The sequence below is a fragment of the Xenopus laevis genome, chromosome 5S (assembly GCF_017654675.1).
Source record: "Xenopus laevis strain J_2021 chromosome 5S, Xenopus_laevis_v10.1, whole genome shotgun sequence".
NCBI lineage: Eukaryota > Metazoa > Chordata > Amphibia > Anura > Pipidae > Xenopus > Xenopus laevis.
Genome location: NC_054380.1, coordinates 2037973 through 2052845, shown reverse-complemented (window position 1 = coordinate 2052845; position 14873 = coordinate 2037973). Strand labels below are relative to the sequence as shown.

The 14873-nt window shown below is 41.6% G+C and overlaps 1 protein-coding gene across 1 annotated transcript in view; it reads left to right on the top strand.

The window, feature by feature from the left end:
• Positions 1 to 1102: 1102 nt before the first annotated feature.
• Positions 1103 to 14873, top strand: part of spred2.S (sprouty related, EVH1 domain containing 2 S homeolog) — a 49411-nt gene continuing 35640 nt past the window's right edge. Inside the window, exon 1 of the mRNA XM_018264839.2 lies at positions 1103 to 1637. Within this exon, the coding sequence (XP_018120328.1) occupies positions 1612 to 1637 (26 nt within the window). The 5' untranslated portion in view covers positions 1103 to 1611. The remainder of the gene's footprint in view (positions 1638 to 14873) is intronic.

Genomic DNA, 14873 nt, shown 5'->3' with positions numbered 1-14873 from the left:
GGCAGAATAGACAGTAAAAAACATTACTATCACTACAATAAAAGGCAAGATCACGTAAATCCTCAAAGAGCCATATTAGTACACAATTAAATGCAACTTGCTGTTGACAAAAGAAAGAAAATGACAGACCTATCCATAATTGGATAGTTACATACATTATATGCAATTTTAAAAAACTACTAAGGGTGTATTCAACAGCTCTCCAGTTTGCAGTTTCAGACGTCTGGTTGCTAGGGTCCAAATTCCCCTAGCAACCATGCACTGATGTGAATAAGAGACTGGAATATGAATAGAAGAGGCCTGAATAAAAAGATGAGGAATAAAAAGTAGCAATTAATTTAGTTCATGTGTGCTTCAAAAGTGGGAAACAGCTCTATGTCGCCCCAGGTGAACGCTGTACCCTCTACCAGGTAAAATTAACGTAGATCAACAAAAACAGCAACACTCCAGTATTGTTTGTTAAAAGTGAAGATCTTTACTTAATTAAGTGAAGGCACTTTAATTAAGGATCTTGACTTTTTACAAATAATACCGGAGTACTGCTGTTTTTGTTGATATAAAAAGCAGCAATAGCAATAAATGTATAGCTTTACGGAGCATTTGTTTTTAGATGGGGTCAGTGACCCCCATTTTGAAAGCTGAGAAGAATCCAAAGAAAAAAGCAAATAAAAAAAAATAACAAAGACCAATAGAAAAGTTGCTTAGAATTGGCCATTCTATAACATACTAAAAGTTAATTTAAAGGTGAACCACCCCTTTAAGTCGGGAAGAATCAAAATCTGCCAAAAGCTGTTGGGTCTGTGAGTAGTGGGAGTGGCTTATGTTGAGTCTCAGGCCAGACGTGCCCTTAGTTCCCTCACAGGAGTTGCCCTCACACATGTAACTAATCACAGGTCACTGAGTTTGTAGTGAGTATGTGACAGGGTGTGAGACTTTCCTATGATCACAAAGTTGTAGTAAAACACGTAAATAGATTTATATTTCTCACAGAGCTCATTCTGAAGTACAAGTAGTCGCAGTGACCCAACAACAACAACAGCAGCTCCAGGTTAAGAGCACGACCAGTGTGTGACATTAGTTATTGCCCCGCTCAAACCCCTCCCCACAGGCTCCTCCTCATTCCGCCTAGCCACGCCTCCCTTTCCCAAGCCCCGTGTCCTCGCAGCCGCTTGTTGCTGGGGAGGGTGACGTCATCGCTTCCGCCCCACTTCCTCTGTGTGTCTCTCTCTCATGTCCCTGCGGTTGCGGCGGGTGAGACACTCAGACACTATCAGACTCACACAGAGACAGAGCGAGGGAAGAGGATCCAACATGGAGTAACAAGAAATGGGGCTCGGACGGGGCCACCGCCAACAGTAAGAGCCTCACTGAGCGCGGACAGAGCGGGCGGGGCAGGCGAGTGAGTGACAAGAAGTCCAGTTCCCGGCCGGGAGGAATCTACCACTTACACGGAGGAGGAGGGGGGGGGACGGGTCTCTCCGCTGCTCCCGGGGACCGACTCCCGACGTCCTTCTCTCCCCCCTCTCTCACTAATAACTCGGGGCAAATGAGAGGAAAGATGAGCAGCTCGGAGCCCCCCGAGGCGGGACAGAGCCGGTGAGAAGAGACAAAATGAGCGAGGAAGCCCCCCCGGAGGAGTAAGTGAGACTCAGATATGTCTCTGTTTTATTATTATTATTATTGGCAATTAGTAGTGATACAGTGTAGCTCTGAGTAGTTTCAACTACAACTACCAGTGTCAGTCTGTGAGAGCCGCAAGTTCTAGTTCAGCTGCTGCAGGTCCAGCTTGGATATAAACTCATGGGCTCCTATCCCTGCCATTAACATTGGCATTAACATTGGCATTAATAGCACAGTACAAGATAAGTATTGGATATATACAGTGTTTACATTGGGTATCAGTCCATAGTGTAGTTATATCACCTGCGGGCCTGTCATTTACATTGATGTGTGTTGCCATTGCAGCAGGCTGAGCTTGTTATTATTATTATTATTATTATTAATCCTGCACATGGCTCTAACACACACACAAACCCACAGAGGAATCCCTGTACCCAACTGCTGGGCTGTTTCCTTCATGTCTGTGTCTTTGAGAAGTGACTTGTATATTTATGCCATTTTATCCGAAAACCTTTATAAATACATGTGGAAGGCATGAGCTAGTCGCACCCGTTGGCTGTGGGGCATTGCTGCAGGATTAAGGGACAGTGTGTTAAATGGAATCACCGTGATGTTCGTGATCTCCAGAGTCTTGTTATCTAAATGGGCCTGAAGTGGGTTTCCCCAGGTTACGGACTGAATCTTACAAATTGTTGTTGCATACGTGTCTGTGACAGGTCTACACACCATATAGTTCTCTTATTGCAATTGCCTGGCAGTGTTTCACTTGCAGACAGACTATGAATGCTTGTGGGTCTTTGTGTGATAGATAGATAGATAGATAGATAGATAGATAGATAGATAGATAGATAGATAATAGACAGATAGATAATAGATAATGATGATGATAGATAGATAATAGATAGATAGATAGATAGATAATAGATGATAGATAGATAGATAGATAGATAGATAGATAGATAGATAGATAGAGAGATAGATAGATAGAGAGATAGATAGAGAGATAGATAATGATGATGATAGATAATAGAGAGATAGATAGATGATAGATAGATAATAGATAGATAGAGAGATAGATAGAGAGATAGATAATGATGATGATAGATAATAGAGAGATAGATAGATAATAGATAGATAGAGAGATAGATAATAGAGAGATGATATATATAGATAGTTGATTGATAGATAGTTGATTGATAGATAAAAGATAGATGATGGATTGATAGATGATTGCAGTTTTCAGCGGTTGCTGAGAGTTCCAGTAGTGCCACAGGTTGAAGATGCCTTGTATAGGAGGCCCCTATATCTTGCAGTGATGCAGAAAGCAAGAAACTATAACTCAAAACTTTGTTCAGCAGCCTGTGTGATTGTAGGCTCCTGCGGCATGCGCAGCTATTTCACAATACTTTACTAAAGTGGATTTTTCAGCCGGACCTCGCTGCAACTATACATGCTAGTATTGGCTAAATGTGTATATTCAGTGTGTTGCAGAAAGCATGCATTACTGGTTCAGTTTCAGTGAAACATTATTACATTGTAAATCTCTGCCCTATTCTGTTATGGGAATTTAAGTACAGGTATGGAAGGGATCCAGTATTTGAAAACCTATTATCCAGAAAACTCAGATCAGTTCTTCATCATTAATTTTTTTCTATTATAACAAGACATTATCGTGTACTTCATTTTATCTAAGCTAGCGGAAATCCATGTTGATGGCAAAACAATCCTTTTGGTTTGTTTTTATTTTTTAGAACATTTTCGTAGCTTTAGGCATGGTGTAGATACCTGTGTGGGTCTGGTTTTTTTAGACCCACATTCTACCCTTAACCGCTAACCCTAAGCCTGACCTGGACCCACTTACCTGCTTTGTCATCCCCAAGCCCCAGTCCATTTTGCTGGGCACATCATGCTACCTTGAGATTTGAAGGGTACTTGAATAATTGCATTGTGTGTTTCATTTTTATATTTGTACTGGAACTCAGGACTGCGCATAAACTACTTTTGTAACTTCCACATATTCCATTGAATAAGCAATATCAAAGCTCACTGCTTGCCCATTCCATTCAACCTCAACTTGATGCCTGTAAATAGTTTACTTACTATTACTTATTATTCACCCAAAAGCAAATACAGAACAATATGCTTTTTAAAGGGTCTTGCAGGAAATCTATAGAGAAAAACATGCACAAAACAGGTCCGTTAACTGTACTGTATTTTTTGGTGTATAAATAAGATATAGGAATACTGATCAGAGACCTGTCTTTTCCCTTTGATTAATATGCCCATGGTGTTATACAAATCTATGCCTAAATTTTACATTGTAATTGGAGGCTTTTCATTAATGGATTAAGGTGAGAGTCCTGTCACTGACAGCGGCAGATTTAAATGGCCAGTAGCACCAAAAGGAAAAAAAAAAGGGGGTTGTATGCATTTAAATGTAGTGTATTGTTACCATGCACTGGTAGCATGAATATGTTTATTTCATAACCTTGTATATAATTTATATTAATTAAATGCTGTGTAGCAATTAGGGATGTAGGACTTACATTTCCTATAGGTGTTTGTATGTTGCTGTTTTATGTTTGTATGTTGCTGCTAAAAATGTTGTACAGGTATTTGCGACTGATGCACACTAGTATTACCTTTAAATGCAAGAGTAAAATATTTTCCCTCTGGTATTGCTGATCCTATATTATTATATACACCGTATAGCCAGCTGGATTGATGCATGTTGCAGGTCATTTATTAAGGTTTTACATCTTCTGTGTGTTGTCATTTTAGCTTCCGGAGATAAATGCACTGTTTGTGTTAGTTTCTGTACCCCAAACGGCCATAATACTGTTTTGTGTTGTGGCATCTGATGTACATTAAGGGAGTTTGAGAAAAACTGTCAGATTCATTGGCTGAGCCTACAGTGTTTGTCCTACGTTAAAGGAGAACTAAAACTTAGCTAAAGAAGTAGCTAGAAATGTTGTACATGATGTTTTGTGCTTCTGTACCAGCCCAAGGCAACCGCAACCATTTAGCAGTAAAGATCTGTGTCTCCAAAGATGCCCCAGTAGCTCCCCATCTTCTTTTCTGCTGATTCACTGATTCACATGCTCTGTGCTGCTGTCACTTACTGAGCTTAGGGAGCCACTCACAATATACAGTACACATAGAATAGAAATGTCACAATATAAGGCTGATTAGTAATTAATACACATAATTACTACATGGCAGCACAGAAACCAGTGCAATTAGCATCAGAATTGAATAATCAGCAAACCTGTAGCATCAGCTTATATTACAGCCAGGGAAGCTCATTTTCTGCTGGATAATTAGTGACGAGCCCTAAGCTTAGCTTCTCAACAGCCAATCAGAGCCCACTGAGCATGTGAGTGTCACAGACACTTTCCAAGATGGTGACCCCCTGTGACAAGTTTGAAGTCCTGGATCATTGCTGCTATTGACAAGCTGAAACTTTAGCCTCGTGCAATAAGTTCACTATATAATATATGCCATTTTTAGCCACATTCATTTTACTGTTTAGTTCCCCTTTAAGAAAATTAGAATTTAGCTCCTGTAGGGCAGGGCTTGATGTGCAGAATATATCCGTTATTGCACCGATACCATAGCAGCTTTATTTAGCTTTAATTTAGGACGTGTTGATCAATAGTGAAATTATTTTAAAGACAATGTACTTGAAAAATTGTGACTGGGCTGCAACAATTGTGTCCACGTTCCCATTTTGCTTCATTCCACGTTTCCACGCGACACTTGCATGACAACCATTTGAGCACCAGGGCTCTTTAAAGTTCAGTATGTTGCATTAACCACCGATTTCATATTGAGATGTCTGTGTATCCTTCAAAAACAACATCCGCCTACTTGTACAGTTTTGTGTTTGAATGTGCCACATGATGTAACTGAAATAATGAAGGCTACACAGATAAACATCTCCATATTAACTCATTTTAAATATTCTGCATTTGCTGCTAGAAGCTACAAAGAAAGTTTGTTTAATGAAGATGTGGTTCAGTTCTTTCTCTATTTTCATTCTTCTTGGGTAATTTTGGTTGTTCACTTTTGAGTTAACTTTTAGTGTGATGTAGAGTGGTATTCTGAGACAATTTGCAATTGTTGTTTTTGAGTTATTTCGCTTTTTATTCAGCAGCTCTCCAGTTTGCGATTTCAGCAATCTGGTTTCTAGGGCCCGTTACCCTAGCAACCATGCATTGATTTGAATAAGAGACTTGAATATGAATAGGAGAGGCCCGAATAGAAAGATGAATAATAAAAAGTAACAATAAATGTGTTGCCTTACAGAGCATTTGTTTTTTTAGATGGGGTCAGTGACCCGGCAAATAATTAAAAACCTATAAATAATGAAGACCAGTTGAAGAGTTGCTTAGAATTGACCCTTCTATAACATCCTAAAAGTTAAAGGGATTCTGTCATGATTTTTATGATGTAGTTTTTATTTCTAAATGACACTGTTTACACTGCAAATAATTCACTGTACAATAAACTACTATACTATACTACTATACTGTACTATAAAATGTCATTCCTGAAGCAGCAAGTGTATTTAGTTGTAATATTGGTGTGTAGGTGCATCTCAGCTCATTTTGCCTGGTCATGTGATTTCAGAAAGAGCCAGCACTTTAGGATGGAACTGCTTTCTGGCAGCCTGTTGTTTCTCCTACTCAATGTAACTGAATGTGTCTCAGTGGGACCTGGATTTAACTATTGAGTGCTGTTCTTAGATCTACCAGGCAGCTGTTATCTTGTGTTAGGGAGCTGCTATCTGGTTACCTTTCATTGTTCTGTTGTTAGGCTGCTGGGGATGAGATCAGTCCAACTTGCTGTACAGCAGTAAAGAGTGCCTGATGTTTAGTTTATTTAGCACAAGTCACATGACAGGGGGCAGCTGGGAAACTGACAATATGTCTAGCTCCATGTCAGATTTCAAAATGAAGTAAAAAAAAAAATCTGTTTGCTCTTTTGAGAAACTGATTTTAGTGCAGAATTCTGCTGGAGCAGCACTATTAACTGATGTGTTTTGAAAAAAAACAAAACATGTTTTCCCATGACAGTATCCCTTTAACTTGAAGGGGAACTACCTTTTTAAAGGAGAATGAAAGTTAACATGTCAGTGGGTGCTAAGTTTGGTAGGCTCCCCCCAGTGATTAAAGTAGAGGTGGCCACACACGAGCTGATTAAAGCTGCCGCTATCTGTCCTTGAGACCGATTCAGCAGCTCATCTGCCCGTGTGTGGGGGGCTCCTACAGGTCTCCCCGATCGATATCTGGCCAAGATATAAATCAGGGAGGTTTGATTTTTCTGGCGATCGAGGGCCGCCATTCTCTTCGTTGAAATCCATTTGGGCTGAGCGCTCAGACCCCGATTGTCCTGCTGTTAGTGGGCATATCAGGGAAAGATCGGCTCGTTTGGCGAGTTATTGTGTATGGCGAGTTATTGCCCATGGGCATCTTTAGGCCCCGGCCCTTGGTACAGTTTGTTGCCACAGACAGTCAATATTTTGGAGGCTGTGGGGGTTGTTGGGCCGCATGTAGTGGAAATATCAGGGGTAGGGAGGATGGGTGAATTGTTTTTGCCTTCTTTTCCCTCAGAAATGACGCTTATAGAATTGTATGGCGTCACGCGTCTTTAATGGGCGTCAGTGGCAGCGATTTTTTTTTGGTGAAATTCACTCGTCTAGTCAGGGCTGTTGTCTAGTGTCACCGGTCAGTGAATTTATCGTCCCTGCTACATGGGGATCAGACACGTGTTCATCCTGTACTATTTGTGACTGAAAAGCTAAGAAAACCCATTTTGCACGTTCTTCCCTCAAACTCAAGAAGCATCTGCCTCATTATGAGCTACAGTGGGCGGTTCCGTGAGGTACAAGAGAATGTGAGGGAGGAGTAAGGGGAGGAGCCGCACTTTGAGGCGCTTAATCTCAGCCCGGGCACAAAGGAGCCATGAAGTGAGGGAACTGTGTTTAAGGAACAGCCAACAGTTGTGTTTATAAGTGTCGCGGCCATTTTTTCCCTTCACTTCTTTTGCATGCGCCGCTCCATTCATAAAATATCGAGGGGGGTGTCTGCGAGACAAACTGTACGGATTGGCGGATGGACTAGGCCGCAGTGTCACGCCCCTCCCCCGGCAAATAAGTCAGTCCGTCTCTGTCTCAGGCGGGTCTGACGGGCTCCTTTATTTAGCGCGAATAATAGAGGAGGAGGGGTCAGGGCTCGGTCGGTGCCAGGAGCAGCAGATCGGATTCCCAGTCCTAAAGATGACGCTGGAGGAAACCTGTTTATTTGTGAATCGGGCCTGGCTGTGGTCACGTGACCGCCGTCATTCATAAACTCTCCATTCATGGGGCAGCCCTGCAGCTGCGTCACTTACACCGCGGACCCGCCTCCCTTCTCAGCTCAACGCGCAGCAGCTGAACAGTTCATTAAAAGCCTTACGGCAGTGCTGCAAAGGGATAGGCCGGAAATGGCACCGGCTCAATGGGATCCCTTAACTCTTTCACTGCCTGTAGATTCCCTCATGATCATTTATAGTAATCGGAAAACATGTTTTTTTTCAAAACACATCAGTTAATAGTGCTGCTCCAGCAGAATTCTGCACTGAAATCCGTTTCTCAAAAGAGCAAACAGATTTTTTTATATTCAGTTTTGAAATCTGACATGGGGCTAGACATATTGTCAATTTCCCAGCTGCCACCAGTCATGTGACTTGTGCACTTTAGGAGAGAAATGCTTTCTGGCAGGCTGCTGTTTTTCCTTCTCAATGTAATTGAATGTGTCTCAGTGGGACCTGGATTTTACTATTGAGTGTTGTTCTTAGATCTACCAGACAGCTGTTATCTTGTGTTAGGGAGCTGCTATCTGGTTACCTTCCCATTGTTCTGTTGTTTGGCTGCTGGGGGGGGGGAAGGGAGGGGGTGATATCACTCCAATTTGCAGTACAGAGTGATTGAAGTGTATCAGAGCACAAGTCATATGACTTGGGGCAGCTGGAAAATTGACAATATGTCTAGCCCCATGTCAGATTTCAAAATTGAATATAAAAAAAATCTGTTTGCTCTTTTGTGAAATGGATTTCAGTGCAGAATTCTGCTGGAGCAGCACTATTAACTGATTCATTTTGAAAAAAAAATGTTTTCCCATGACAGTATCACTTTAACGCAATCTGGTAACTACGGTCCAAATTCCCCTAGCAACCATGCATTGATTTGAATAAGAGACTGTAATATGATGAAGAGTGGGCCTAAATAAAAAGATGAGGAATAAAAAGTAGTAATAACATTTCATTTGTAGCCTTACAGAGCATTTGTTTTTTAGATGGGGTCAGCAACGCCCATCTGAAAGCTGGAAAGAGTCAAAAGAAAAAGGCAAACAAGTATAAAGCTATAAAAAAAATAAATAATAAAAGCCAATTGAAAAGTTGCTGAGAATTGGCCGTTCTATAACATAATAAAAGTTACCTTAAAGGTGAAACACCCCTTTAATGGGAGATGGCCTTCCTGGAATTTGAAGTTTTCTGTATAATGGATCCCATACCTCTATTACAAAATATAGCCAGTTTATATAAAATCACATATTTTTAAAGATACGTTTTTTTTAGGGATGCACCGTATCCAGGATTCAGTTTGGGATTCGGCCTTTTTCAGCAGGATTCACATTCGGCTGAATCCTAATTTGCATATGTAAATTAGAGGCGGGGAGGGGAATTGCATGACTTTTTGTAAGAAAACCAGGAAGTAAAAAATGTTTTCCCCTTCCCACCCCTAATTTGCATATGCTAATTAGGATTCGGTTCGGTGTTGGGTCGAATCTTTTGCGAAGAATTCGTTGCATCCCTAGTTTTTTTTTTTTTTTTTTTTTTACAGCAAACCCAATATTCTGTGATTTAAAGAATGGATTTTCGATCAGATACAAATTGTAGACTGGGTGGTTGGTCGAGTGTTATAAAGCTTTCCAGACTGGCACATATAAACAATGACAAAGATGCTTTTTGGGCAGAGAAAGGAAATAGAAATACATGGGCAAGTATTATGTTTGATCACAAGCCAATCGTGGCCCTTGTAGTAACTTTCCTTGCGCTGTGATTGGCTAACAATGTTTTACTGCACTTGTCCTGTATAATGAGGGTGATTTTCATATGGGAAAGTCCAAAATCTACAAGTTTTAGTCAAATGTTTTTTTTTTCCAAAACATCTTCTGGCACAATTGCGAATGTCATGTTTTTTATGTTAGAATGCAGCTGGCACAATGTTTTATTCTCCGGGCTTGTTGTTATCCGGATTCTTGGGATTAGAGGTCACATCTGGCACAATAACAGCCCTTCCGGCAACCTCAATATTTAATTGTTCATCTGCTTCTTGCCCCTCGTCTCACCATTTTGTGTTGTCCTGTCAGGTGTCATGTGACCTCCGAACATGAAACGTACCAATGGCTGAGCACGAAATCGCATGTGTTATAAATTACTCCTTCATCTGCTGGAAACATTCGCACTCGCTGCCTGGAAGCTCTGAGAGGGGCTGGGGCCATTCTTTTTTTTTTTTTTTTTCTTTATTTCTTCCTAGTATTTGTTGGCATTTGGATCTGACCGTATAAAAGTTGGTAACTTGATTCATTGCAGATGACGAGTAATCAGAGTAGGTTGAGCTGTGCTTATTTTTTGGGGTAAAACTAAAGGTTTGGAGAGAAGGATTATCCTGACAAGCTTTACATGAAGCCTTATTCAGAGTAGCAAGTAATCCCATTGCCAGAAAGCCGATTCTCCAGTTGCAAATGGGATTCATCTGTTTAGGTTAGTAGACTGGAAATTGCTTCCATTGTTTTGATGCTGTTTGTGAGTTGGATTCCACATCCAATCTGATATATTCAGAATAGATCTAATCAGAGTTGAGCCAGCGAATAAATCCAATGCCAACCCATGGAGAACATGCAATCTCCCTGCTGAACATGAATAAGCTGGAATTGAACTCCCGTGCTGCAAGGCTTTCAGCAGGTCTGTGCAGCTTAGGCTATAAAGGCCCCCCAAGTAGTTTTCCTTGCCTTCACAATTGTTAAAAAAAAAAAAAAGGTTCCATCTTCCATACTACTGGCGTTCCTATGAACATATTTTCACTTTAACCTTGCATACTACATAGCAATTCCTGTAGTAGCCATGGGATTTCTCTGGGAAGGGAGTGTGACTGTGGGATAGCAGGTATAGTAGGGAGAGATGGTGTCTATAGTAACAGTGGATAATAGTCTCTGGGAAGGGAGTGTGACTGTGGGATAGCAGGTATAGTAGGAGAGAGGTGGTGTCTATAGTAACAGTGGATAAATAGTCTCTGGAAGGGAGTGTGACGTGGGATAGCAGGTATAGTAGGGAGAGATGTGTCTATAGTAACAGTGGATAATAGTCTCTGGGAAGGGAGTGTGACTGTGGAATAGCAGGTATAGTAGGGAGAGATGGTGCCTATAGTAACAGTGGGATAATAGTCTCTGGGAAGGGAGTGTGACTGTGGGATAGCAGGTATAGTAGGGAGAGATGGTGTCTATAGTAACAGTGGATAATAGTCTCTGGGAAGGGAGTGTGACTGTGTGGAATAGCAGGTATAGTAGGGAGAGATGTGTCTATAGTAACAGTGGATAATAGTCTCTGGGAAGGGAGGTGACTGTGGGATAGCAGGTATAGTAGGGAGAGATGGTGTCTATAGTAACAGTGGATAATAGTCTCTGGAAGGGAGTGTGACTGTGGAATAAGCAGGTTTAGTAGGAGAGATGTGTCTATAGTAAAAGTGGATAATAGTCTCTGGGAAGGGAGTGTGACTGTGGAATAGCAGGTATAGTAGGGAGAGATGTGTCTATAGTAAAAGTGGATAATAGTCTCTGAGAAGGGAGTGTGACTGTGGGATAGCAGGTATAGTAGGGAGAGATGGTGTCTATAGTAACAGTGGATAATAGTCTCTGAGAAGGGAGTGTGACTGTGGGATAGCAGGTATAGTAGGGACGATGGTGTCTAAGTACAGTGGATAATAGTCTCTGGGAAGGGAGTGTGACTGTGGGATAGCAGGTATAGTAGGGAGAGATGGTGTCTATAGTAACAGTGGATAATAGTCTTGGGAAGGGAGTGTGACTGTGGGATAGCAGGTATAGTAGGGAGAGATGGTGTCTATAGTAACAGTGGGATATATAGTCCCTCTGGGAGGGAGTGTGACTGTGGGATAGCAGGTATAGTAGGGAGAGATGTGTTATAGTAACAGTGGATAATAGTCTCTGGGAAGGGAGTGTGACTGTGGGATAGCAGGTATAGTAGGGAGAGATGGTGTCTATAGTAACAGTGGATTAATAGTCTCTGGAAGGGAGTGTGACTGTGGGATAGCAGGTATAGTAGGGAGAGATGGTGTCTATAGTAACAGTGGATAATAGTCTCTGGGAAGGGAGTGGTGACTGTGGATAGCAGGTATAGTAGGGAGAGATGGTGTCTATAGTAACAGTGGGATAATAGTCTCTGGGAAGGGAGTGTGACTGTGGGATAGCAGGTATAGTAGGGAGAGATGTGTCTATAGTAACAGTGGATAATAGTCTCTGGGAAGGGAGTGTGACTGTGGGATAGCAGGTATAGTAGGGAGAGATGGTGTCTATAGTAACAGTGGATAATAGTCTCTGGGAAGGGAGTGTGACTGTGGGATAGCAGGTATAGTAGGGAGAGATGGTGCCTATAGTAACAGTGGGATAATAGTCTCTGGGAAGGGAGTGTGACTGTGGGATAGCAGGTATAGTAGGGAGAGATGGTGTCTATAGTAACAGTGGATAATAGTCTCTGGGAAGGGAGTGTGACTGTGGAATAGCAGGTATAGTAGGGAGAGATGTGTCTATAGTAACAGTGGATAATAGTCTCTGGGAAGGGAGTGTGACTGTGGGATAGCAGGTATAGTAGGGAGAGATGGTGTCTATAGTAACAGTGGATAATAGTCTCTGGGAAGGGAGTGTGACTGTGGGATAGCAGGTATAGTAGGGAGAGATGGTGTCTATAGTAACAGTGGATAATAGTCTCTGGGAAGGGAGTGTGACTGTGGGATAGCAGGTATAGTAGGGAGAGATGGTGTCTATAGTAACAGTGGGATAATAGTCTCTGGGAAGGGAGTGTGACTGTGGGATAGCAGGTATAGTAGGGAGAGATGTGTCTATAGCAGTGATCCCCAACCAGTAGCTCGTGAGCAACATGTTGCTCTCCAGCCCCTTGGATGTTGCTCCCAGTGGCCTCAAAGCAGGTACTAATTATTGAGTTCCTAGCTTGGAGGCAAGTTTTGGTTGTATAAAAACCAGATGTACTGCCAAACAGAGTCTCAATGTAGGGTGACAATCCACATAGGGGCTACTAAATGGCCAATCACACCACTTATTTGGCACCCCAAGAACATTTTTCATGCTAGTGTTGCTCCCCAACTCCTTTTACTTCTGAATGTTGCTCACGGGTTCAAAAGGTTGGGGATCCCTGGTCTATAGTAACAGTGGATAATAGTCTCTGGGAAGGGAGTGTGACTGTGGGATAGCAGGTATAGTAGGGAGAGATGTGTCTATAGTAACAGTGGATAATAGTCTCTGGGAAGGGAGTGTGACTGTGGGATAGCAGGTATAGTAGGGAGAGATGGTGTCTATAGTAACAGTGGATAATAGTCTCTGGGAAGGGAGTGTGACTGTGGGATAGCAGGTATAGTAGGGAGAGATGTGTCTATAGTAACAGTGGATAATAGTCTCTGGGAAGGGAGTGTGACTGTGGGATAGCAGGTATAGTAGGGAGAGATGTGTCTATAGTAACAGTGGATAATAGTCTCTGGGAAGGGAGTGTGACTGTGGGATAGCAGGTATAGTAGGGAGAGATGGTGTCTATAGTAACAGTGGGGTTAACAGTATATTAGGGAGAGAGTGTGCCTTTAGAGCACAATTGATTGTCACCACCAGTATTGTGAACGTTATATATGTGCTGCTAGTTAGTTCATTCTCGCCTCTAATAATACCATCAGACAGCATATTTCATGACTTCATAGATCACAGTCTAATTCCAGCGTGCTTTTTTTTTTTTTTTTTTTTTTTTTGTTCTGCCTTGAGGATTTTGTCTTTTTATAGATTTATCAAATTGGTACCTTGTTATATCTGGCTACAGTATATGAATCAATCGGGATTTTAATCTTTTACAATTTAAGATGTAATTCTAGTAGGTCACGAGTGTCTTAATTTGCAAACATTTCATAGGTCTAAGCCACAAGGGTTTTTGTGCACTGTATCCACTTTTGGGTATTTTATCAACTTTGGACAACCAGCAACCCTTCTTATGTTCTAGATAGAACAACACTGTATTTGGTGTGATATACTATAGCTAGAGAACTAGGACTGAGCTGGGCTGATGTCGCAAAAAGCTGTAGTAGAGAATGTATCACCAGAAATGGTAATCTATGGGATAGTTCACCTTTAAAGGAGAAGGAAAGGTTAAAATAGCTTTATCAGACAGGTCTATATAAATACACCAGTAAACCCTCAACGTAATTCTGCTCTGAGTCCTCTGTCAAAAGAATCACCACATTTCTTTCCTTCTATTGTGTACTCATGGGCTTCTGTATCAGTCTTCCTGTTTCCATCTTAAACCTCCAGGGCTAGGGCTTGAGCATGCTCAGTTTGCTCCTCTCTCCCTCTCCCTCCTCTGCTGTAATCTGAGCCCAGAGCTATGAGTGAGCAGGGAGAGACTCATGCAGGATGTGATGTCACAACAAGCTAATATGGCAGCTGCTATCCTAAAAAAACAGAGAGAGCTTCTAGAGCTGTTTACTCAGGTATGGTAAAACAGTATGTTAAAACGTAAACTAGAAAGCAGGTGAACAGAAAGCTAAATAATGTAAAGTGCAGAAAATAATTTAAAATGGAATACCAACTGCAATTTGTCTAAGAATATTGATCTACATTTAAATATAAAGTTAATTTAAAGGGGAACTGCTTGTGATGATTACAAGTATAGCCTGTGTGAGTTCCATTCACAGATGTCCGTCCTTAAATTTGGGTTCAGTTTGACAGAATCTTGAAACAATCCCTGGCAAAATACTCCATTCTGTTCACCCCAAGTGTTTATACAGATTCCGTCTGAGTCATAACTGCTAGTTGTTGCTGTGGCAACTGAAAATCATAGGTTGCACGCAACTATTTTTAGGTGGGTTTCACCTCGCTTGAGCTGGCTCCAATAATGTATCATTGCAGAGGAAATTCTGAAGA